The sequence below is a fragment of the Notothenia coriiceps genome, unplaced genomic scaffold, assembly GCF_000735185.1.
Source record: "Notothenia coriiceps isolate Sejong01 unplaced genomic scaffold, NC01 NC01_scaffold00012473, whole genome shotgun sequence".
Lineage (NCBI taxonomy): Eukaryota > Metazoa > Chordata > Actinopteri > Perciformes > Nototheniidae > Notothenia > Notothenia coriiceps.
Window position 1 is genome coordinate 1 of NW_011345174.1, and position 26,628 is coordinate 26,628.

The 26,628-nt window shown below is 42.4% G+C and overlaps 2 protein-coding genes across 2 annotated transcripts in view; one reads left to right on the plus strand and one right to left on the minus strand.

Moving 5' to 3' along the window:
- Nucleotides 1-1,081: 1,081 nt before the first annotated feature.
- On the plus strand, nt 1,082-16,972 carry LOC104947372 (band 4.1-like protein 1; the record flags this gene model as incomplete). Its single annotated transcript, XM_010773374.1, has 17 exons — nt 1,082-1,300; nt 1,431-1,518; nt 1,602-1,754; nt 2,703-2,800; nt 3,314-3,489; nt 3,880-4,130; nt 4,690-4,728; nt 5,738-5,767; nt 6,375-6,533; nt 10,614-10,664; nt 11,114-11,488; nt 12,514-12,732; nt 13,332-13,391; nt 13,535-13,624; nt 13,774-13,854; nt 14,342-14,458; nt 14,558-16,972. Coding segments are annotated over 17 exons (2,212 nt in total), but the record flags the coding sequence as incomplete, so codon positions are not given.
- A 1,304-nt stretch (nt 16,973-18,276) lies between these two features.
- LOC104947373 (contactin-4-like) overlaps nt 18,277-26,628 on the minus strand; it is a gene marked incomplete at its 5' end in the record, with an annotated part of 39,254 nt that continues 30,902 nt past the window's right edge. Inside the window, 2 exons of the mRNA XM_010773375.1 lie at nt 18,277-19,682; nt 20,476-20,641. Coding sequence (XP_010771677.1) covers nt 19,591-19,682; nt 20,476-20,641 — 258 coding nt within the window. The remainder of the gene's footprint in view (nt 19,683-20,475; nt 20,642-26,628) is intronic.

A 26,628-nucleotide genomic window follows, 5' to 3' on the forward strand; every position in this document is an offset into this window, starting at 1 on the left:
TAAACTGCGATGTTAACAACCTCATGATAACCTCATATGTTTTAACTTAGGATCATACCAGTGTTTAGTCTAGAAAACATGGTACATGTGTGCATTTTATTATAAAGTTGTGTATATTTACAGACCGTTGCAAAAACTAAGAAGCTTATAAACATCAGGTTTAAAACTAAAAGAGCTTTGAAACACAATGAAAGATGTTAGGAGTTTTATTTGAGTTATTAATTTAAACTTTTTGTCTAAGAGATGTTGATTTGAAACCGTTGTTACATACAGTTACGGCATTTCCTGTTTCTGCCGGAGAGAGGGGAGGCCGTCCCAAAGCTTGCTGCTGTATTTACTCCCTCCATCTGACAGGAGGGAGCCTCGTTGAGCTGCGAGTGTGGCTACAGACTCCGTCGGGGAGTGGTTTGGGATTGGGCCGTTATCTCCGGCGGTAGAAAAGACCCTCTCCAGTGTGGTTAATGTTTGCCGCCATTCTCCTGAACCGCTTCGCACTCACTGCGAGAAGAAGACACCGGCGTCTGTTTATCTAGAAATGCTCTACAGCGAAACTAGCGGCTCGGCTGGCTGACGTAATCGCTCTTCATGCAAAGCGAACGGGGGGGGGATGGGCAGCGAGCAGAGTGCCAGGCGGAACACGGGGGATTTGAATGGGACTTAATGTATCGATACCCGCGGCTGAAATATCGATACTTTCTCGGGAGACAAAATATCGATATATATATATCGCAGGATCGATTAAATTGCACAGCCCTAGTAGACATGTGGATATTATCCGGCTGAACAAAACGTGCATTTATCAAACAGGTTCGTTTTCCACAGACCTTATCTAGAGCTATATTCCAAAATCCTATGGAGAAATCCCATTGCTTTTTTGTCGAGGGAAACCATGCGCAGCTTACTTCCGGGTAAATACGTCATCCCTGCACCACTCTATTAGCATTGCTGTAAACTTAGGTCATCATCAAATGGACAGACACTACAGAGTCCAGCAGTGGATGTTGATGTTTCCTGATAATAAACACACTTGTTTCTTAAACACGTGTCAGCAGTGTTTCGACCTCCTCCTGTGTTTCTTCAGGTACTACCTGTGCCTGCAGCTGAGGGACGACATCCTGTCCGGTCGCCTGCCATGCTCATTCGTCACCCACGCCCTTCTGGGCTCCTACACTGTCCAGGCTGAACTGGGAGACTACGAGGCCGACGAACATGGCCCCGACTACGTCAACGAGTTCCGCTTTGCACCCAACCAGACACGGGAGCTGGAGGAGAGAGTGATGGAGCTGCATCGTAACTACAGGTCTATTAAAATATGACGGTTAATTCAATTGAATGCGAGTCAATATTGACAAAAGCTATTCCTTTGTCTGATTAATATGAAAGAAACAATTAATTCATTATTAATTAATGTGTGGCACTTTGACTCGTAGGGGAATGAGTCCAGCAGAGGCAGAGGTGAACTTTCTAGAAAATGGCAAGAAGCTCTCAATGTACGGGGTGGACCTGCATCATGCTAAGGTACAGGGACACTTTGTTTCACTGAAACTGTTTCATTCACGTTGTCTGAGGTTTACTAATATTCAATGCTGTGTGATCACCAGGATTCAGAAGGAATTGACATAATGCTGGGAGTGAGCGCCAACGGTCTGCTCATCTATCGGGACCGCCTAAGGATCAACCGATTCGCCTGGCCAAAGATTCTCAAGATCTCATATAAGAGAAGCAACTTCTATATTAAGATCCGCCCAGGAGAGGTAAATAAAGACTCATTATCTTGTATTTTGCACATTGGTTGTCTTGAGAGTTCACTTTGCAATTATTGTCTGCGCATTCCCACAAGAATACCTCATGAAAGTCAGTTTGGCATAGCAGAGGAAAGTGGAACAACGCATCATTTGGTTAAGAGCCAACTCAAAATGTCTATTTCATGGTTTCACAGTTTTCAAAATTACATCATTGTCTTTCTTGACTCGTCCCGAGTAGCATAAATAGTAATTTCATGGTTTGGGATAAAGGTGTTACCTCAGAGATTTATCGTTTATCTGATGTTTTGTTAAGATAAGGCTGATAGGTCACTCATGAGGATTTGCACTCTTGAGGATTTCACATGCAAATGTTGGAACCACACTATGGTTTTCAACCACCTACAATTAGGATTCATTCTTACCTGTCATTATTTTTGCCTTGAAGGTGTTGTACATCCACTGTTTAACTTACATTGACATCTTCATAGTAAACATCAAGCCATTCAGTGCATACATTTTGTTCTGCACATCTATCCTCTTAAGTCGGCTGACACTTCTAATTGCCTCTCCCCAAATATATTTGTATTTGTATAAGACACGATTTGGCTTCCTCTTGTGAAGGAGCTAGTGTTCATGTTTGAATCCCTCGTATATTGCAAATAAAACTATTGATTTGAAAGCATCTTCTTCTTCTCACACAACTGATTATCTGATGGGGGTTTGCATGAATGGCTCATTTGTAGGTTGGTTAGAGATAGAAAGTCTACCTGACATGGCATTGGGAAAATATATTACGAGTTACAAGCATTGATTTGCTCATTGCTGCAAAGTCAACACAATTCAACCTGCCACCATCCAACCATATTTCCCCGCACTCACTTCCTTCACACTATTTTCTTCCACACCTCCCTTCCTCCTTCTCGTCCTCCACCCCCACTCCTCCCCCTCACTCCTCAGTACGAACAGTTTGAGAGCACCATAGGCTTCAAGCTGCCCAACCATCGGGCCTCAAAGCGATTGTGGAAGGTCTGCATTGAGCACCACACCTTTTTCAGGTAGGATACTCACAGATGCACAGAGACACACTTTTTCTGCACTTCACTCCTTGCATGATCTGTTCACACTCTGCACAATTGCTATATCTCTCGGGATTCTATCAAGTGACACTCAATATATAAAAAAGGTGTTGTTACCTTTTTACGGTGAAACCATTTGTTCCACAAGGAGCAAGTGATACTGATTTATTTGTGGTTTGTTTTGTTTTGTTATAGAAGCTGGTCTTGCTGTTTTAAGATTCAGTTGTTTAAAACAGATGCAAAATAATTGGTTCAAGGAGACAAAACAAGTCATTGGGAAAAGCAATAAATATACACAGTTGTTATATTGTAATTAATTAAACTGCTGATACAAGTAACATGTATCTTACTTGCCCCTCAAGCTAATTTATCAGTTACTGTTCCACACTGCTGTATGTGCCTCATAAGAGATTTAACTTTGTAATTAAGTATACATTGTCAACAACAAGGTAGTATTGTAGGTAGATTTACACCAGCTGAACCTTTCTGCAGGTTGGTTTCCCCAGAGCCCCCTCCCAAGGGCTTCCTGGTGATTGGCTCAAAGTTCCGCTACAGCGGGCGAACCCAAGCCCAGACTAGACAGGCGAGCGCTCTGATCGACAGGCCGGCCCCACAGTTCGATCGGTCCGTTAGCAAGAGGTACTTGCTGGCCCGAAGTATTGATGGAGGTAAGAACCCAGACTATTTCTCTGTCCACTCTGAGGTTCACTTATCTTCTGGATTAACATGTGAGCCTATAAATTGTCTCCAGCCCCTCAGGTTAAAAAATGGATTGATAACATTGTATGCGTGAAAGCATAATTAGCTATTCCATCAACAGTGCATGTTGATTTTGTGTTATGGCTTTCAGACTGAAGAAACACATTTTTTAGTCCCATGTTGACAGAGACCGAAACTCCTTGGCAAAAACTGCAATAAAAGCAGCTTTTATCCTGTGATTTCATGTTAGAGCACAGACTCTTGATATATGTGGCCTTAATAAACACTGTACATCATGTAAAAGCTTTATCACTGGAGTTGTGGTTTGTTCACCTCTCCCTTCCATTGCACCTCCCCAGCCTCAGCTCTCGGTTACAGTATGGAACAGCTGTCCCAGCGGAGTTCCAGTGAACGCACACAGTTCATGTCCAGAGAAGACCTGGACCAGGAGGGCAGCCTGGACTTGGACCAAGATCAGTACCATTATCAGGACCAAGATCAGGACCAGTTCACAGATCAGGAGCTAGAGCAGCATGATGACCAGGATCAAGATCAGAAACATACCTACGGTGCACGAATATCAACTTCCACTAGGACCATCGAGCTCAAGGTACAAACATGGACCTGCCTTAATGTATAGCTGTTCAACAAGGCCACAATTTGTACCTTTTAATGCACACGGTATGAATAAATGACATTCAACTAGTGAATGAAACACCAAATGAATCAATTATTTCCTCATAGTTTAAGAAAAAGTGCGACAAAACATCTTAAGGCAGTTTCCTTAGCTCGAAAATTATACATCTACGCCCGAAAAAAAATCCCTCATGAACTTTTGACTAGCACTCCTCATCCTTCTCTCTCACATTCCTTTTCATATAAGACTGTAATCACCATCCTGACTTTTTTCTCTCCTTGGCCTAAATTCCTCTATTTCCTGCTCCTCTGCAGACTTATAAATCTCATAACGAATCCTCTCTCCTCTCCATTTCTTCAATCGCCTCCCGAAGACTAACTTGACCTCTTTGCTGCCGATGATATTTCTTTAACCCAGCTTCATGCCTCTAACAGTTCTTCTCTTCCCCCTGCTGTGATATTAACACACACTCTGCTTACTTCTGCTCTCTTCTCTATGACCTCTCTGTGGTCCACCTCATACTCTCCTGCAGGGTGAGGAGGAAGGCACGTCTCTAGACTCAAAACCTGAGGTATTTTGGCCTTGGCCCTCAGCGTCTGTCTGTGGTTTTTGGCTTCTGTAGGTCATACATATTTTTTTTTTTTAAACACGATCTATTCTTTTTTTGATTGTTTGTCTCTGAAGGGAATGTCATTTATTTTCATGTCATAACTTCCAGGATTCCATTGGGCCTAATCCATGGAAACTGCATGAGTTGATCTTCAGTTGATTAGACGCACACTGTTTTAATATGGATCATCAGGCTCTTTCATTCCTTTTTTCTTATCTGCCATATGGACAATTCTTACTGATTTTTTTTTTTTCATTAAAATATAGCTCTTATCTAGATTGAACATTGAAAAAAAAGCATCTTTCACAATTGTCAACACATGTTTAATTGTGTCCCTGTGTGCAATTAGATCATATTAGCAGTATAAACAGATGGCCCTAAAGCACTGTTGATGATTCACTGTTTCCTTAGTTGGCAAATCTCCTGATACTCAACTGAGATGGGTAAAAGTCTCACTATTCAATTCACATTAAGTTATTTTTATATGAATTGTCCTTTTTAGAAGTACATTCGTATTGGTTATGAAGATGCAAGAATACATTGTTGTGTTCCTTATGGTAAAGGTTATTCCAGTGTATCTAGTCCGATCATTTGTGGTTGTGTGATGCCTTTTCACCAAGTCTTTGGATGAAGAAGAATGGGAATAATCCCCCTCTCCAAACACTTATGCTCAGTCAATAGATGACTGCATTAATTATCAATTGGCTGACACTGAAATGGATTGTCCCTGTCTTCTTGGCAGAGCATTAAATGGCTTGAAAGTCTTTAAGTCGAAAGCCCTGATGGTTTTAACTGTTTGTCTGTCCGTCTGGCTGCCTGCCTCTTTGACTCACCTGCAGCACTCTACCTCTTTGTCTCTGCACGCATCTGTTCTCCACCCCGACCTCCAATCCTCAACCTCCCGCTTTGCTCAAAACCCATCACTTAATCTCACTTGTCGCACCTTGGGCTCCCTCCTCTGTTGGAAAAGGATCTGGCCACCCCTCGGCCCAAACAGGAGGTAGTGCTTGTCTCTTTTGGCATGTGCTGTGTGTGGCTATCACCAGGTGCTCTGTGTTTTCTTATGTAAACCATCTGCCTCTCACTCACTGCTAGAACTCAGCAAACAACCACAACACTGGAGTTTCTATTAAAACACAGCTTGTTAGTTTCAAAATCAATGTGCTCCATCTCCATCCAAAATTTCTAGGCATTATACTACATGCATCAACAGTAACACAAATACATTGTAAGATATTTTAAATAAAAATGTTCAGATTGTTTAAACCTGTAGACCTCTAACTCAAAACATGTTTGCTCACATTGCCAAGGTAAAATACAAACGCAGATGATACTCATTTTGAGTGTACCAAGATCTATATCTGTTTACGGTAATTATCAATACCTTTATTGTTCAATGATGTGTGTTGGTGGCAGCATTTCATTCCTTCTACAGCCCAGTATTGCAACAAAAAACAGGCATGCATGCACCAAACCCTCATCAGAACAGAGTAAGAGTGAGAATTTTGAAAAAGAAAAGAGAAATGTAGAGATGATTGTTACCAGAACCAAATAGATTCAGATCCAGGATAGTAACATTTGTTTTTGTTGTGTCCCTGGTGTGTAAGCAGCAGTTCTTGGATAAGCCAGAAGATGTTCTACAGAAGCACCAGGCCAGCATCAATGAGCTGAAGATGGCTTTGAAGCAGCCTAACAGCAAGATGGCCCAGAGGGAGAAACGCCTCTCCTCAGCTACTCCTCCAGGAGGAACCCCTGAGCGCAAAGCAGTAAGAATGACCTCCTGTTCCCCAAGTTACAATACTCACTGTACTACAACAGTTAGAATCATATATATTTATAGATTTCTTTCTATGCAGTCTTTTCTTCAACTCTTTAAAAACATGTATTTATATTTATTTATATTGAGCCAAAAAACAGACAAATCTGAAAAGTTAATGACTGTTTTTCTTCACAAATCATTAAGAGTAAGGATCTAGGATAACAAATACTAGAAGAGCTAAGTTAAATTAACCATCTACTCTATGTCAACATAGGCGACCGCTGATGCCAAATTGATTGACAAGCAGGATGCTTATGAAGGAGAGCTGGATACTTGCTCTGAGAGTAAAAACATGTTTTCTTTGACACCTTGGACTGACACAAAGATGAGCAACTGTCAAACAGCCAATGACTCTTTAAAAACTAGACCTGGGACATCTCCAAAACAGGAAACAGACTTTCGAGCAACAGGAATAACGGATTTGAGCCCTGTGGATGGTACAGTAGCAACTAACTGGCATCACGATTCTGTATTAGCAAGCAACACCATTCAAGAAAATGGATATGGATCTCCACATGACAAACAGGGGAGTGCAATGAGCAACAGAGATATTAGGCATTGTCAGTATGAGTGCAACACTCATGGAGAGAGAACACAAAACGTTGAAACCGTATTGGCTGTGGATTCTCTCCCAAAAGGCAACAGCGGCAGAATTGAGAGTGACGCGAGACATTGGGAGACCTGGAAAATAAAAGACTCGAGCCCTGTGGGAGCTCAAGAATGCAACATAGGAAGAAACTCAAACTCAGAAGTCACCAAAGTAGTTCCTCTAAAGCCACAGAGATCCAAGAAGAATAAGGAAAACACTCCATCTCAGAGTTGGTCTGACAGAGGTGTCTTTGGTGGGACTGGGGATGTACAGATGACAAAATCAAAAGATGAATCTTATGACACAGGAAGGAAAGAAGATGACAATTCTGAATTGCAGTATGCAGCAAATGTTATCAAGGAAAACACAGGAGCCACCAAGCATCACTGCGAGGCTGCAATGTCATTTCAACAGCAAAGTCTACCACTCCCAAAGATAAAGAATGAGTTGTTTGGGCAACAGGCGCTTCGAGACAGCAGACGCACAACGGGACAAAGTGTGTTTACAAGAGGACATGAAGATCATTTTCAAAACAACTTGGAGTTTAAAGAAAATCTTCTCTTTAGCTCCAAGTTTCCAGCTGCACCTCCTCTAACGCTGCCTCTGAAATCCCAGTGGTCCCGGGACAGACAGAGCAACATGGACAGCAGCCACATCCACTTCAGGATGCCAAGCCAAGACACATCCAAATGGAAGCAAGCGGTAAAAACCATCCGACCCTTAACATACTTGCCAATCATTGGAAAGTAAAGCATTGCATGAGCTTCAGACGTGCAGATCTTGTTTTTACCATCTAAAAACAATCAATCACACATACTTCAGAACTCATGTGGCTGTGTATGAGAAAGCAAAAGTTCACGTCCCTTGGCATAGCATCATTGACAGACTTAGTTTTTACGGAGCTTTTTGCTTTCCCTTGTCCTCCCCTTCGCAAAGTTTGACATCTGCTTGGCCATTTCAGAACGCTGCGGGCCTCTAAGCAAACACCCCTATGCTTAAGCTTCAGGCGTCCCTTCAATCCCACCTTGACTTCACACTTGGTCTCTCCTTCCAACAACCTCACAGAATAAAAGGTGGCTGCTGTTGCAAGGAGTGCAAGACCGTTTCAACATTTTACTTTGAGACCTCTTTTTCACATAATTTAAGAATCCTTTTTGTAAATGACTGAGAAAGGCATTTTAATCAAATGTTCTGCCTTGGCACATGTGGTTACAGCAGAAAAGGAAAAAGGCGATTAGATGTAATCACAGGCTGCAGAGCTGCCAAACCTCTTCAGGGCTTAAGTATTCATATACTGCATTTATGCATATGAATACCTCTGCCCTGAAAGGGAGTTTGACAAATCTAACATTTCAGTGCATGGCATTACCATTGCACTTGCAGTCATTTCTGATTACTTCAACCTTCGAAATATACCCTATGTGCATGCTTCTGACAGTAGCTGTAAGCTTTACAGTATGTGTTTATTGTGTAGTTTACCTACCCATAAAAGTTAAATGTAACACCCAGCCCCTTTAACTCATTGGGTATGGTGAACATTTTAATAAATAAATGCAGGTCTTGATATGAAGTTAAATATTATAGTTTATTTTAATGTAAATTATTTGGATGTGGGCCTTTAAAACGTAATTCCATGAGGTAAGAATGGAGAAACCAGCTCGAGTAAGCTAGAATTTGAAAGTACACAACCATAGACGTACATAAACCGAAACAAATCTGCCCCTTCCTTCAGACTTCCTTACAGAGCCCCTCCTCCAACACAAACGAACGCGCGTGACCAATGAGGGCACGAGATAAGTTTGTCCACGAGATGGAAAGCTGGCAGGCAGGTAGGCCTTCCATCTCGTTGGTACGCCTACCTGCCTGGGGCAGATAATTGGATGGCCAAATGGGGCCCGTATATATACAAATATAAATATTTGTATATATTTATTGTCAAAGCATTTAATGTATTCATTGCTATCGGGATGTTAAGAGCATTCCATGGAATATAAAAAAAAGATGTCTTAAGTGAATTGCCTACCCCGCCTTTTAAGGAGTTTAAAACTGATTTACAAAATAAATGTGCCTTAATAAATGTTTTACATTTGGTCAATATAGACAAGCTACTTATTGATAGATTGGTTAGATTCCCAAAATGTAACCGTTCAGTCCATTTTATGGTAAACATGAGCACTCGGGTATAGTTCATTCAGCTTTACGGGCATGGTAAACAAGGGCGATACGAACAAAACGTGGCAAATCCCTACCTTCAGAGCGGTCTTTCAGTCTGGACTTGAATCCATTCCTCCATATTTATAATCAACCAAAGAGTAATTCTTTAAATATGTTCCGAATCCAAGTTGTGTGTATTGTCAGGAGAGGTCCATTCCTCACTTTTCAGAAACAGTGTTGTTGGGTGCTTGTTTTCGTCAGCCTGCTGTAACGTGTCCCCGTCTTTAGTTTAAGTTTAACACCATTTCATTTGTCGGCATGTTAAATAAACTTGTTGCTGACGGACAGGTAGGTTTTCAATTAAGGATAAAGGCCGTACCTCTCTTAAATCTATATTTAATTTAAAGTCATAGTGATATGACAGATTCTGTCTCAATCACTCTTGTCAAACAATTTACTTGCGCTCAGCCAATCAGAGGCAGGGGAGGGTCGGTCATACTTGAGCAATCCTCGGGGGAACCCTCTGTCGCGAGAATGTATCGAGCTCACGTTAACGTTACCGTATAGTGGGCAATTGGATATGATGCCCATCTTTACTGTGCATACATTTTTTGCTAAGTAATTATAGGCCTGTCATCATAATTATACGCTGATTAAGGTTAAGTGATGGAAGCAAATTAGATTCAGAGTAAGGCTGATCACCAATTAGGTTTTCCCTTATAGGAATTCTGTTTGGTGCATGCAATTTACTATAAATATAGGCCATTAAGAGGAAACAGACTACACATAGGCTACAGGTCAAGTACTGAAAAAGTCAAGAACATTTATAAAGACTTCATAATTGTAAAATGTATGAAGGCACAATAAATATTACAATACATTATGTCCAATATGACTTTCTAGTGAAGGATATGCAAACATTTAAAAATTGCAATCCTAAATTTTTAATTTGAGTTCATGGTATGCCATGATGTTGGTAGATGAATTAAGTATTGACATTTTATAAATGAAAATGCAGAGGCCTCCGCCAAGTGCAAAAGCAATCAGTTTAAAAGCTGTGAGATCACACAGCATGGTTTCTATAGATGTGACAAAAAGCTATAATCAGTTGTGGTTTATGAACGTCATGTCAATGCAGAGACAAACAAAAGCTTTCCTGACTTCTTGTTTCAGCTCTTTCCTTTTCTGATGCAAATGATACATGTTGGCTATAGTTTAGGTTGGTTCTTGTCACCTGCTATATTTAGTATTAACGTTTTCTTATTGTTTGTTTTTCTTTCGTAGGATACACCTCCCACACCTGCTATTCATGAGGAACCTTTCAATGAAGCTTCAGTAAGTCGTCTCCACCAGTTGGTTTTTCCTCCTTTTTAGCCACTCTTTTGGAAAACAAACAGCACGATTTTCATTAATTTGTATACATATATATATATATATATATATATATATTGTAATAAAAATGGTTTTGGATATGGTTCCCATCAAGGAACAGGCTGTGAATTAATATCTAAACAACTGGTAAGATCCCATCACTAAAACGTAAAGAACTGTAACACAATAACTGAATCTTATTAAAGGGTTCCCATCCTGTGAAAATGTATTGTATATACAATATAGGTATTAATGGAAAAAATTCAGTAGAAATAGTGAAAATTGTTGTTGTTTCCTTCAGATCTTCTTATATAATAATAACATATATAATCAAAGAATGTGAGCAACAGTGATTATATAAGTAATTATATTTGGAGTTGATGTAGTCTCATGTGCTGCACTCTTCTCTGTAGAGGGAACCGTGGGAAAAACGTCTAGGTTCCGTGTCCGAGGACGACCAGGACCCCGACATTCTGTACCTGAAGGAGACCCACCTGGGCATCGAGAGGAAGTATTCCAGCATCACGGTCAGCTCCACGTCCAGCCTGGAGGCCGAGGTGGACTTCACTGTCCTCACTGACCTACACACTGGCATGGAGGAGTTCTCCAAGGGCATGACGGAGCTGGGGGACAGGGTAGAGTCACCTGACATAGGTCTCTGCTTTAGCATGGACATGCTCCAGCAGCAGGCCCCCTTTGAACCACCCCCCCCCCTGGTGTCAGCCCCTTCGACCAAACATATCCAGGCAGAAGAAGTGCGGCCAGAGGTCAAACGGTCCGATATTCAGGTACAGCAACATTTGTGTTTGTAGCTTCTCCTCAATTTAGATTTTTCATGCAGGTAGGGTAAAAATATTCTATTTTTAGGCACCTAAAAATACGTGTCCTCTTTTATACAAACATCAGGGCAGGTGGGCATGGATGTGAACTTGAAAGAGATATTTTTTTCAAGAAATCACCAACGTGTTTTATTTCTATCTCCATGTGTTTAATGAGATGCACATGATAAATACAAATAGTGTGTGCTATTGCTTTGCCAAAACAACAGCAAGTAGGATCAAACTCAACCGTATCCCATCTTAGTGCCTCCCTAGTTTCCAACCAAGTGTGATGACAGACCACCAAAGTGAGGTGTCGATGAGTTAATTCAAGTTTTGTTTACAAGCCTTGTGGTGGGCTGATGTGAATGTCGATATAACAAACAAAAATAGAACAGTGGCAACATTTCTAACTACTAAAAAACAACAAAGTAATGTGTTAAATGTGTGTTTTTTACACATTTCACACAGTTTTATGTCTTTTCTTTGTTGTTATTTGTTTTTCTTTTTTTTATGATTTTAATAGTCAAAAGGCTGTGCAATATAAAAAGTAAACACAAAATCTTCTTTAAATATTTATTCTGATTCTGAGAAAAGCAGAGCAGACAAAGTGACTGTTATAAAATGTGTTTCAAGTCTAATTCTCTTTATGAAGCAGCACTGAAGGGTAATGAGGACATATCCTCTCATATCCTCTTCTTCTCTGGTTTTCATTGTTTTTCTAATCTATTTTAAAACACATCTTTTAAGCACTGAGCTAAAAACAAATCTTCCATCTGAGTTATATTAACACTCCCTTGTGTTTGTCTTTTGCTTTGGATTCACTTCATGCTTTAAAAGCTTCAATAATAATCTTGTAATTTGCAACTGAAAAAACTTAATTCAAGCCTTTTTGAAGCTCTGATTTCCCACAAAATCTAAGAAAAACACAACAGAATTTCAAGCTCATCTGCTATGTGTTAAAAACTACAATGTGTTTCTTTTTCCTCTGTAAGCCTGTTGTACCCAAAAAACCAAAGAGGTCCGTGCCGGTGTCATCGTCAGTGGACAGAGAGTCGCAGAGAGAAGCCGGTCGCCATCCTGCCATCACACCGCTGAGCAGGGAGGCCAGTGACCTCATGACCACCCCCACAGTGAGGAAGACGGACGTCAGGACGGAGACCCAGCCCAACGGCTCAGAGGTCACCACAACCATCGTGGAGTTTACAGATCAGGTTAGTTCAATGTTTCACTGAGAAATGTTGTGTCCAAACCACGGCCTGGCCATTTTGAATCGGCCATCAGCAAATTCAAAAAGTACAATGACTTAAGTATAATAAACTTCTGCTTGTCTTATATTGTACTTCTTTAATATATATATTCTAATATATTACACAGTATTCATGTGTTGATTAGCCCAATTTTCAAATAAATTCAGTCAATTAAAGTTGAAAACATGTTCTAACAAATCTAAGTTGATAAGAAAAAGCCCAATAACACATTTACATAACAACCTTGAAATATACCCTTCATATTTCCTATTATATGCAATCTGAAGCTTCTGTTTTAAGGGATGAGCTGCTAACAAAATAAATGGAGAGCTGTAATTTAGGCAGTTTTTTTCTAACAGCATTTTCAAGTATCAAGAACAATTGACCTAGATTGGATAGATTTTTCCAACTTCCAACTGAACTTATGAGGCAATACCTCAAATAGTGAGTGGCCCAAGCCTTCGTATATTTGTCTGTATGTGGCCTTCAGTGCAAAAAGTTTGGACACCCCTGATCTAAAGTATTACTTACCACAAGTCACACAATACATTTGTCTGTTTCAGGGTCACGGTATCACCGGCCTGAGTGAAGTTTCCTACTCCACCAGACAGAGCATATCCCCTGTGAGTATGAACAGAAGGACCTTTCCCATTTTAACTTGACCTAAAGCAAGCACACTGCTCTCCTGGGTTTAAACCTGTCAAATGTCCAAAAAGTGTCTAAAAGTCTAAATGCATGTCCTGAAAACTAATCTCTTCTTTCTCAGGTGCATATGGGAAGTCTTAGAAGAGAGGCATCAGGGTCGCCTATCCTCATAACGGAAAATGTTACTTCGGCAACCACTCACGTCTCCAAGGTAAGCTCAAGTAGACCTTACAAAGTGCTCAATTTAATGTATGATTACCATAAAGTGGGTTTTACATCAAGAGAAGTTCATCTCTTCTGTCTGAATACAGCCATATGTGGGCTGAAGGCTATTAAAAGAAAAGCCCTTGTGTGTTGCAGACGGTGAAAGGAGGATACTCCGAGACCAGGATCGAGAAGAGGATCATCATCACAGGAGACGATGATGTAGACCAGGAACAGGTGAGCTGAAATGAACTGTGGAGCAAACGGTTTATTCAAAAGAAACATGTAGTCTATTGCTGGATGGTGTATTTTTTCGGAAATTTGTAGTTGTTGGACCTTTGCAGGACTGTTCTTTTTTATCCTTAAAGTGAAACAATGGCCATGTCAACCATTCATAGATAACACCTTATTCATAATGCATATAGTATTTGCAAACATTGCTGTACCTCAGATTAGATCAATTGTAGCCCTCTTGCGAATTGAATAAATGAAATATGCTAAGTAAATCAATTATATAATTGAGCATCTGGGAATCTTTACAAATCTTAAAACAAATAATTGGTAGACTATAGCTAAATTAATTTGTCAAAACAAAAATATTGACATGATAGTAATGTATGATGTATGAATTTCAATTTTATTGAGCAAGAAAAAATATATTTAAAAGAAACAACTTAATTCATTTTTTCCTGTGATACATTTGATATTTCACTTTTTCTTGCAGGCTCTGGCTATTGCAATACAGGAAGCCAAGCAGCAGCATCCAGACATGCAGATAACTAAGGCAGTGGTTGTCCGGGAAACAGAATCGTCCACTGAGGATCGTCACGGCTCATCAGAGGTACGAAAACCATCTTGATTTTATATGATTTGGCCCTCACTATCAACCTTTGAGATAAAGGGATTTAAGGTTGACGCTGTATTCTCTCTCTACCTGCAGTCCTGATTTTGTGATACGAGAGCGCCCCCCGGTGGACCGGAAGTGGCAGTGCCCGGCCTGAAATTCTCCCCCCCACCTCCCTTCTGATAGACTTCTGCCAGTGGCGCATATGGAGCCTTCACACACACACCTGCCGCCTGCCCCCCCCCCACACACACACACATATACTTGCCACTGGAAATCCGAACATCTGGAACAATTTAAAGAGATCCCAATCCGACTAAATTCCCTGTAAATCTCTCAGGGCTGCTACTGTATATTAAAACCACTTGCTTAAGTATTCCTCGACGGTCAAAGGGAATAATTAATTCACACTGTGGAATAATCCAGGGCCATGTGCCATGTTGGTACCCACAAAATAGAAAAAAAACTAGGAGTGTCTTTTACATGTCTGTGCTGCTGTACTGAAGAATTCATCGGATTACTGCTGTGTGCTGTAAAAAAAAAACTGCTGTAAAAAAACTACTGTTTGTGCTTACACATAGAATAATCCATCACATGTATCTCTAGTAATGATGGGACATCCAGTGAAGCAGGGTTCAGGTCCGTCCGTCCCCCCTCTGTTACACTGACTGATGAGGATGCACTGAGCAGATCGGATCATGTAGAGCCAATCAGATCCTCTGTTGATGATTCCAGCCTGAGCTAATATTTTCTGCTCCTCTGTTGGTCTCACCTGAGAATGTAGTTCTGTAAAATGTATTTGGCCATGAAGTATGGTTCGCTTCATCCGGATGGACCTTGTGGGGGCTGTTGATACACACAGTGAACTCTTATTTATTTACATGGTGGAGATGTAATATACGACACCAGTTCCTCTCCTTTCACAGCCTTTAGATATGCTTTCAGAAGTCAGTATGTAATACCACTTTGGCCATTTAGTGTAGTCGGTACGTAGAGTATAGGCTCACACCCTTGTTCAGGTCACAGAACGGGCAGCTGTGTCAGTACAATTAGTATTTGAGATCATATTTGCATGATATGTTCTGGCATTATTGGATTGTAATTGAGTATTATAGACATTAACTAATAAGGGTAATGGATCATGATGTCCAAGATAATAAGGGCGACAAATCTGAGGTTAAATCGGAGTTTATTAAAAAAATAAAAATAAGGAAATTAAGCCTTCTGACAGGAAATTAAGAATATTCAGAAGTAGTGGGACATTTCGCAATGCATTCAGTTTTGTTAATCCCAAGATTCAATGATAGCTAAGTGGCTACATTGTCCTCTCCTTATTTTAGTGCTGATACACATATCTTCATTTTACATATCAATTAGCTTTTAATTTAATCTCCCTGTGCATAAACATGAGGTAGACCTACATGAGTTGTGGTGAATGATATATTTTGCAGAGTTATTTATTGTACAACACATTTTCTCTGTCTTTGAAAAATGTTGGGATGCATCTGAGCCCTTCCAATAATCTTTTGAGAAAAGTACAGTGTTATACATACAATATACAGTAGGAGCAGAATATGTGGACTTTTAATTGTGTGTGATTTGTCACATGAATGTTAGAGGAACGTAGTATGCGATGTAGGGTAGCAGTGAAATTGTACAAACTCTGATTTTATATTGAAATATTTGTATGAAAAAGCTACAAGTCCAGAAAGTCAAATGCATAAACTTGACACGGCAAGGTTTCCCTTTAATAATGGTGTATTTAACATTACCTGCAAGGTCTCTGTCTCCTTGCAAACGTCACATTTTATATAAAAATCAATACATTCAGCAGCAAAATCACTCAATTGAGTAAAACCATGTTATAACCCCGTCATGTAAGGTTTATGAGGGTATTACTGTAATATAACTTAGGCTTTCAGACGCCAAACCTTTCTGTCAACCTTCACGTGTAGTGTAATTCCCGTTGTTATTCATATTTTGGTTCAAAATCCTTTAAAGTGATGATTAATCATGGATGTCAACCTGGAAGGTAAAAAATAAATGCAGCCATGTACCGTATATTTGATGCCGTTTGATGGATTGTGAAGATGTAAAGTAGTTAATGGCAATGGGCTTGATGTACACTAGGGGGCACCTACCAAACAAAGAAGAGAGCTTTGCAACAACATGGAGCATTCCCAGCTGAAATCATTCTCACTATTCCTCAATAAGGTGCGAAACTATCCAAATCATCCCTGGATCAAGTGATGAGAAACCGTCCTTCCTGAGTCCAGAAAAGGCGGGCCCTTGGACGTCTGACAAGTGATGACCGGAGACATTTGGCTGTGGATGAGACACCTGGTGCTGACGTCTCATTGGACGACCTCTGGCTGATCCTTAAACCTCTGTACAAAGCTCCCCCCCTCCTCCTCAGCAGCTTCCTCCCCTCTGCTCTGCTTCTTTTGCCTGGTGCCGTGTCTTCGCTGTACATTGTAATTGCATTCCTTCGAAAATAAATAAAGAACAGAAAACAAGATTAGAAGGGATTCCCTGTGTTTGGTCTCTTCACATATCTGTGTTTGCATTATTACGGCTGCCATGCATTTGAGCTTTAGGCCCAATAATAAAAGTGCAGCCATGGTATTTTGTTAATCATGAACAAATGATTCAGTGTTGAAGAAGATTTTAAGTTTCTCACATATTTCACCTACTGCTTTTGTAGTTAAGAGTCTCCTTACTGCTAAGAGTACATGTTTCAATAATTTGATCTTAGTCGTATAATTACTTTAATGAAAACAATTATTTTATTTTAATTCAGAATGACTGATTCCCAAGAAACTAATAATAATAAGAAGAAACTAAATGATTCAACCTGTTAAAGAAAGCCCTACATACATGTTTACACAATGTGTATTACACAAACAGCACACTCCATTTTAATGACCTGCATAATGCAGTTACCGTGGTGATACCTTGACCTACTGTTGGACGTTTCTGCTCTCCACAGCAGATAAAAACAACCCAGCATTTTAGAAACATGAAGACGATTCTCTCCTCCTTGTGAAGATCGCTGCAAGAGCACCAAAACATCTCACAGAGGCAAATAAACTGTTTAAAAGGGAAGAGATGTGCTGATATTGATTGCACTTATGAGTATCTGCTACCTAATATCGATCAGTAGCATCCATGGAGGTTGAACAGAGAAAACAATGCTTCTCTTTTTCTCTCTCGCTCGTGTTTGGAACCAGCACGACATTGACCCTGAGCACAAAGGAAAGTGTTTGGAAGAAAAACAGCTTCATACATTCTAATATGTCCAAGTCAAGTCCTGATCTTTAATTTAATGGAATACTAAAGTATGACTGAAGTTAATCCAAGAGACCTCATACTTAACAAAGACTGGAATCAGTCCTTGTTTAGAAATGGGCTGAAACACATCTACAGTATATTATTTGTTGAAGTCAGTGTTGCAAAGGTTCTTTTAGTTTTCATCCCAAACTCTGAATGACTCACCAACATCTTCCACTAAGACATGTCAACATCTTTGCATGTTGAAATTGATGTTATTACACATTATATGACTTTTGGGTACATTCTCAGCTTTAACTCTAACTTCCTTTTGTCTGTGTGACATTTATGTCAAACTGTGATTGTGTATTCTTGACCTTTGAAAAAATTGCTTTCTCACGCCACTTACAGTAAAAGCCTTTTTTCCAGAGCAAACTCCATCTGCTCAGTAAGAACATAATACCTTTACTTCGCATAGCACAGCCTGGTGATGGAAAACCTTTGGCTCTTTGGGCCTTTTTCTGACACCAAAGAAAGAAAAGAGGAAAATGGCATTATATTTATTAAAAGCAGGTTGATTCATCCAGACATCCTAAGCAACGTAGGTACGTACACTGACCAATCTCATGCCAAACAGCAGCTGACAGTGAAACACTGTCCCCTACTTCAAATAAGCTAGAAAAGTCAGTATCACTGCCACTGTATCACAATGCTCATCATGAGAGACGTAGGAGAAAGGCATGTTGTTTCTGAGCCCAAAACGGCCAAAAATATGATCTAAAAAGTAACAAACGGGAAATTCTCAACAAAGTGTAGGGCAAGGTCAGTTATCCATAGGTTACAGCATGAGTGAGCCAAAACACAATGCAGGAGGAGGAAACATAAATAAAACTCTCTTGAATAATAACAACATGGATACTAATCAAAAGACTTAAGGCTCATTTGGGACCTGAGGATTTCAAACATACAGTGTATACAACAAAGCGGCTCCCACTGCTCAGCAAGCCTTTGTTACACACTTATCACGGATGTGGGAGAAAGGTAAGACATCAATTAACCAACACAAGTCTGCTGTTTACAACTGAAGCCATATTGGGGATGTACACGCTGCATTTTCACTCAAAGATACAACAGTTGGAACTGAACCTAGTCGATTCAATACCTTTGGTTTACATTTTCATGGCAACTTTGAGGTTTGGATGTAATGTGGTGTAACGTAAAAGCATGAATAAAATCCAAGCAAAGTCACAAAGGTCCCAAATTCTTGTTTGGCAGAAAGGAATGAGGCTTAGCTCCCTGTTTTTTGGCAGGGATTAGTAACAGTTGGTTTTCCTTCATAGACAGTGCAGGAGGTTTCCCAAAGAGAGGAGGGAAAACACTTGCAAGCTATGCAAGGTCTCCTCCATCCCCATTCAAGATGAAATCTCAGCATCCAAAAAAAAGTCCAAAGGTTCACACAAAATCCATCTCACAGAACCTGCACAGTCCAAAAGAGAAAACATATACACATCCTATTGTGCATCACACACCACTGCCTCCGAGGTTCAAACCATATGAGAATATCCACTGCTTAGAAGGGGGCAAAGAAAGAAACATCAGTCGAAGAGACAGCCGTCGAGTCATGGTGTCCTTTCACTTCCTTAAAAGCAACTTCTGAAAGAGCCACTTCCTTTCAATAACTCCTTCAGAAAGGCGGTGAAAGAGAAAATTCCCCACAAAGAGATCTTTGTAGAAAGAACAGGAAAGACATAGTAGGGAAGGGAGCAGGTGGAAATGCGGCTGTCAGTCTCTTGTTGTCTCTGACCTGCTGTTTCTCCTCCTAAAAAGCAGCTGTAGCGCCTGGTTGATGCAGATGTTTGTCATAGTACAGTCCTGGCTGTGATGATTAACGCTGCAAGGTTGACCAAGGAATATGGAGAAGACTCTGGAGCTGCTCCTTTGGCTATGGAGCCTGAAACACACAAACAAATCAAGATCCAGCAAGTGCATGTTTAGTGTTTAAGAGTCTGGTATGGTCTGGAAATGTTGCTTGAGTATGAACTCCTGACATGAAAGCGTCATGTTTTCTTATCACAGTAAAACATTATAAATTGTATTCAGTGCAATGAACTACAGTGTGGTGCGAGTACACAACTGTGTCGATAGATGGCACTGGTACGCTGCCCTCAAATATGGCTTTCAGAGAGCTAGAGTGTAAACATGTAGGGTGGTAAGGAAAAATACATCCTAAAACCACCAGCTACTGCCAATATTATTTGCATGTCTGAGCCCATTTAGCCGTTATATGATATGCATTTCTCAGACTGTGGATGTGAGACTATATTTTACAGCTAAGGGAAATGTAAACAGCACAAATATACTTAGCTTTCAGAGAAAATGCTTATTTGAAGACTCACATTTTTTTAACCAGCATTTAATGGTGGGATACCTCTTTGAAGATTCAGAGATTCCTGTTTATGTAAACAGCCCTAAAATATCATAATGCAAAGCAGCTAAAGAACAGCCTTTACTGGGCATATTTTAAAGCCCATAAACATAGTGGTTCATTTAGCTAAAGTGGACAAAAGAAGTTGAGGAAATGTGGACAAAAAATGATTCTCACATGATCGAAACACCAGTGTTTGCAGTTACACTTTTCATGAGAAAATCTAGCTCAGCTGAATGTATCTGTTTTTAGACTGACGTCTCGCACTCAGAGACACACAGACATCATTTTCACATGTCATGTGTCAGCACTGTCCCACCTGCTATTTTGGGGATGGTAATCTGGCTGCTGCTGCCTTCCCCTCCCTCACTGAAGGGTTTTATCTGGATAACGTAGTCCTGGTTGACTGGCAGCGACAACTCCAAGGAGGTGGTGTTGGTCTCCACCACACTGGGGTGGCTGTGTTTGTCCTGGCTGTACATCACCTGCAGGAAGCAGAGAGGCAAAGACGGTGACAGCGTGAAGCATGGCATGGAGCCACAAATACAATGCATCATTATGAGGGGTTTCAGACTGTCCTCGTTGATGCTCTGACAATAACATCTCTCTGTTTCTCTCAGACAGCTCCGGGAGATGTCATGTGCTGCCTGGGAAACTAACAAGGATAAATCTGACTGTAGATATCTACACATGGCTGCGATGGAGCAGCAGAGGAGAGGGGGGTGTAGAGATGCATCCATCCGGTCTGCTGCAGCCTGACTCTGAGCTGTGGATGCATCTGCCCATTAGACTATACACTAAGCCCCACTCTCGGGAGACTCCTTTAACGTAGTGAGAATTATGAGCTGCTACTGTACGTGACTAAGACACCGATTTCACACTTATATAGTCTCAATGTAGGAAGCTGCAAATTAATGTAATTTTTGATTGGTAAGCAACACAGCACTACAGAATGAGTCATAACAACCTGGAATGAACTAATCATTAAAATATGTATTATGCATATGATGCTGCTATGAAAACGTAAACATCACAATCAGGGAAAATGCGAAGGAACATTTTTAAATATTCTGCAATAACACCCCTATTCAAACAACCAGAAAAGTTGTTTTTTTCTGAGGCTGACACCATGTGGCCAAAAAGAATGAGATGTGGGTACTGTGGTTTTGAAGGGATTGTTATTTTAATGTGAGGAGGCAATTTGTGAAGGACCTTGACATCTAAAAAACAGCGTAGCATCAAAAAATATCAGCGTATTAATAAGGAGTAAATGGAGCACGTGACAGTGTGTCATACTGTGTTTTGTTGGAATCTAAAAAAAACATTTAGTTGTCAGAGTTCTATTTCGTCCCTACTGACCGCCAGAGGCGGTGCTTTAGCACTGGATATGTCCATCACGCGCATGCGCAGCTCGAGTACCAATAACAACAAAGTCACTCTGACCCACGTGACACCGGCTATATCTGCCGGTGTTGCCAGAGGATCTGTTCCTTTCATCTTCTTGCTGCGCGAGAGTACCGTGGCTACATTCTTGTAGCCTGCAGCATTCAGTTGGAGCGTTTGATCTAAGGCTTTCCCTGCAAACAGCTGGCTGCGTGCAGCTTCGCGACCAATCCAGTCGGAGCCTCGGGCTTACTCGTTCTCCAGGACGTGTGCCCGGCTGCGCAGAAACTTCGACGGACAGGTTGGTGTCGGCTTGGTCTGTGATGGCAGTGTTTCCGCTCCCTCTCCCAGCTAAGTTGTCCTGATCACTGTCTTGTTGCTATTTGGCTCAAACTTTTTGATGACGGAAGCATTTCCGCTCCCTCTCCCAGGAGTTGCCCTTGTTGTGCTCTTTTGTACTTTTTCTGATCGTGGCGTTGTGCCAAGCCATCATTAGCATTTTTGAGTTTCCATCTTTAGCTGCGTTTCTCGTTTTATTTAGTTAGCAGTAGTGTAGCTATGCCTAACTATATCGTTGTTATTTACTGCTCCTAATACTAGACTCCTAGCAATAGGATGGGTTAGATACAGAGAACAATCTTCACTGTGTGTTCTGTGTGCTCTGCATGTGTGGTCATTAAAGAGGGTTTCATCCATCCCAATATTATATTATTGCTAGTGTGCAGCCGTTTGGCTGACACTTTTAAGCACTGGCCATGGTTACTACTGTAACAGCGGTTCTATGCCGCGTAGGCACTGCCCACGGTTACTACTGTAACTACGGTTCTATGCCGTGTAAGTACTGGCCATGGTTACTACTGTAACTACGGTTATATGCCGTGTAAGCACTGACCATGGTTACTACTGTAACTTTGGTTTGCACTCAGCAAACCCAAGCGCAAAATCCGCTTCAGGAACCTGAGGAACATCAACCCGGAAACCATGACCTTGGACCTCCAGCATCTCTCTTCCGCCAACTTCTCATCAGTAAATGAGTCAGTGGAATACTACAACCAGTCCCTCAACAGTCTCTTTGATCTGCACGCCCCTCTCAAAACCAGGATGGTCACTTTCTCGTGCTCAGCCCCATGGTACACTGGCGAGCTGCAGAGAATGAAGACAGCTGGGCGTGTCCTTGAGCGGCGGCTCAATGCCTCAGGACTCACTGTTCACCGGTTAGCTTATCATGAACACCAGAAGGCCTACGCACAGTCCCTCCGAGATGCACGGCCCCAGTACTACTCCTCCATCATCAACAACAGTACTGGAAACTCCAAGCAACTCTTCTCCACCATCAACCACCTCCTCAAACCCCAAAGTCCACTACACTCCAACTCCACTGAGAAGCAGTGTAGCAACTTCGCTGCCTTCTTCAAAAACAAAGTTGGCACCATCCGCTCCCTCCTCTCTAGCCCCTCTGCGCCTCCAGTTCCAACTGCCGACCCACAGCCTGGGACAACACAGCCTCTCCGCTGTTTCTCGGTCATCACTCAGCGAGAGGTTGAGGGCATCGTTAGGAGGATGAAGTCCTCCACCTGTGTCCTGGAATCCCTTCCGTCAGTTCTGGTGAACTCCTACATCTGTACCATGAGCCCCATGATCACTAAGATCGTAAACCTCTCTCTCCAGGCTGGCCATGTCCCCTCTGCCCTAAAAACCACTATCATTAAACCTCGTCTCAAAAAACCCTCCCTTTACCCGGGAGTCCTGGCCAACTACAGACCCATTTCCAACCTCCCATTTCTATCAAAGGTGCTGGAAAAACTAGTTGCAGCACAGCTCCAGGACCATCTAAACTCAAACAACATATTCGAGAAGTTCCAGTCTGGTTCCCGCTCAGGCCACAGCACAGAAACTGCCCTGGTCAGGGTCACAAACGACCTGCCGATGACGGCTGATGCTGGCTCTCCCTCTCTCATCATCCTCCTCGATGTCACTGCAGCTTTCGACACCGTCGATCACGGCATCCTCCTCCACCGTCTCCACTCCACCAATGGACTCTCTGACTCTCCCCTTGACTGGTTCAGATTATACCTCACCGGCAGAACGGAGTACATCTCCTTGGGTGAGGCAGAGTCGGGTACCCACGATGTCACCTGTGGTGTCCCTCAAGGATCAGTTCTCGGCCCCACCCTATTCACACTCTACATGCTCCACCTTGGCTCTATCATCAACCGACATGGAGTATCATTCCATTGTTTTACGCTGATGACACCCAACTGTACCTCAGGATCAACCCTACCTCCTCTGCAGCCCTGCCTTCACCCACATTTACTGCCTGCCTGGAGGAGATACAGGCGTGGATGAAGCAAAACTTCCTGAAACAGAACAGCTCCAAGACCGAAGCCATTATAGTTGGCACCCGACATCAGGTTCGGTCATCCACCATCACCTTCTCCAGCCAGGACATTAGCCTCTCCTCAACAGTCACCAACCTGGGTGTGAAAATGGACGCCCATCTGACTTTTGAGGCCCATATTAAACAGCTGTGCAATAACTCCTTCTACCCCCTCAGGAATGCCAGGTGCCCTCGGCCTTAGTGCAGGGTCACAGACAAACTGCTCTCGTAACAGGAACTCCCTCTCCCATCTGATGCTGGCTGTCTCTACCTCTCTGCAGCAGGCTCCAGCCGAGCCTTCTTTGCTGGGCTTCAGTGATGCATCACTGCAAACCTTTGTCTTTATGTCTAGGGAATTGGGACGAGTTATGTCCTTATTGGTGCAGACTCGTTGCCAGGTTTGGCTTGCTCAGTCACCACTGTCGAAGACATGTCCTCCGTAGTGTGCCAGTCGAGCCAGGGGAGCTGTTTGGGGCAGCTGGAGCGTGCTGCCCAAGCTAGGAGGTACAGGCTGCAGCTCTCGGGTCTTCATAGGCCTGTGCCCACTCCCAGCAGGCCCAGGGGCCCCTTTGCAGCCGCACCCAGCCACCAGCTTACAGTGGTGGTCTGCGGAGGTCCCAGCGGCCCACTCAACCGCCTCCCGGTGGCTTTCGTGCCCCCGGTCACCGGCCTTCTAGGCAGCCTCATGCCTCAGAGCCTTACCGGCGCCCCCCAAGGGGCCCCAAAGTCTCGGGGACGGTCGTCGGCTGCTCTCCCAGCAGCAACTCAGTTACTGGGCTGCCTGTACTTCCGACCCTTGGGTGGTTCCACCTTAACCCTGGGGTACGAACTGCAGTTCCGGCCCCTAGCCTTCGGCCGGGTCAAAATGACAGTTGATCCGGCGAATGCCTTAGCTCTGGCCCAAGAGTTGCCCTTCCTCTTGTCCAAGGGCGCTATCGAGCCAGTAGACCCTCTGCTCAGCCCGGGGGGTTCTACTCGGCGTACTTTCTCGTGAGCAAGAAAGTCGGCGGATTTGGTCTGATCTTGGACATCAGAGGAATCAACAGATTCCTGAAGGTGCTGCCAGTCCATATTCTGACCACAGCACATGCACAGGGGGAGTGGTTCACGACCGTGGACTTGAGGGATGCCTACTTCCACATGCCGGTTGCATCTCACCACCGGAAGTTCTTGAGGTTTGCCTTTCAGGGCCAACACTATCAGTTCTGGGTGCTTCCCTTTGGTCTCTCCCTCTCTCCAAGGGTGTTCACCAGGGTCGTGGCAGCAGGTCTCGCACCCCTGCAGGCGCAGGGCGTAACTCCAGCCCTGACTCTATGCCAGGGGTACTCAAATACAAATCTTAAAGGTCCAAAACATTTTTTTCAATAAGACAAAGGTCCGTTTATTACGGTCATTTGAACCTTTAAACAATTGCAACAAGATTCTTAACACGAGGTTGCAAAAACAAAAATAATCTGTATGCAGCAGTTTTCATTGTTATTGTGTCTGTGCTCGATCCCTCAGAGTCGCAGTGTAAGAGCTGCACAGTTATGAATAAAGGCAGCTGCACCCTCTTTCATTCAGCATTCCCATTATTGCTTTATAAATAGGGGTAGTGGTGGTCTAATGGATAGTGAGGTGGGCTGAAGATCGGAAGGTTGTGAGTTCAGTGAGGTCACCACTAGTGTGCCCTTGAGTAAGGCACTTAGCCCTTAGTTACTCCAGGGAGAATGTCCCTGTAATTGGTAATTGTAAGTCGCTTTGGATAAAAGCGTCAGCTAAATGAAATATAATGTAATAAATGTCTTGCCCCCTTCTGTGTCCACTGAGGTTCGTCAGGCTTCAACAAACTCCCCCTTTGCCTCATCATAAAAACTCACAAACACCAGCAACTGAGCATTGTCAGTGGTGTCAGTGGACTCATCCACAGCTAAGGAAATGCACTGTGCATTTTTATTCCATCACAAAGCTGATTAATCAAATCACCAGCCAGTATTAATGTTCTTCTGGTTGCTGTGGAATCTGAGAGGGGGATTTACTTGATTTTACCTGTTATTTCCTCTTTTTGTTTGCCTTCAAACGCAAAGTCATGCATTCTTTTATACTTCAGTTATTATCCAGTGGAAAGTCCTTACCTACTGGCCTAGTTAAATTTGGCTGGGCAGTGTAGTTTTACACACCGTCTTTATTTATATTGATGTCTATTACAGCTGAATGAGGCGATTACCATTTTGTTCAGCAAAACGCCTCACAAAATTCTTAAGATCAAAAGCTTTAGTACGTTTTGATTCAATGCTGAGTACAGCTGCAAATACCTCATTCCTTCCGTACTTGGGTCAGAATGCTTCTCGTTTTGCGCCGTCCCGTTCAAATGAAATCGCCGCCAATCATATTTCCACGCTCTCGCCAGGGCCGGGGGAGGGGTTACAAGACATGCGTCTTGTGCTGCATTTACTTGCACTCGGATATTAGAGACTTTCTCTCATAAATGTCCGATGAGCCACAACTTTTCTTTCAAAACAAAGCTGCCAACTGGGGTGGCAGCTGGGGTGGCAAGGCATTTTTCTGAGGTGGCAGCTGCCACCACATGCCACCCCGTAGAACCGCCACTGTCTTAAGTAATGACCAAGGTCTCTGAAATACTATGTAAATATATGTAAATCACATCATGCCTGCCCTCATATTTCCATACAGCTTGCTAAATTACTTCAGCTTATGTTTTTACGGACCTGA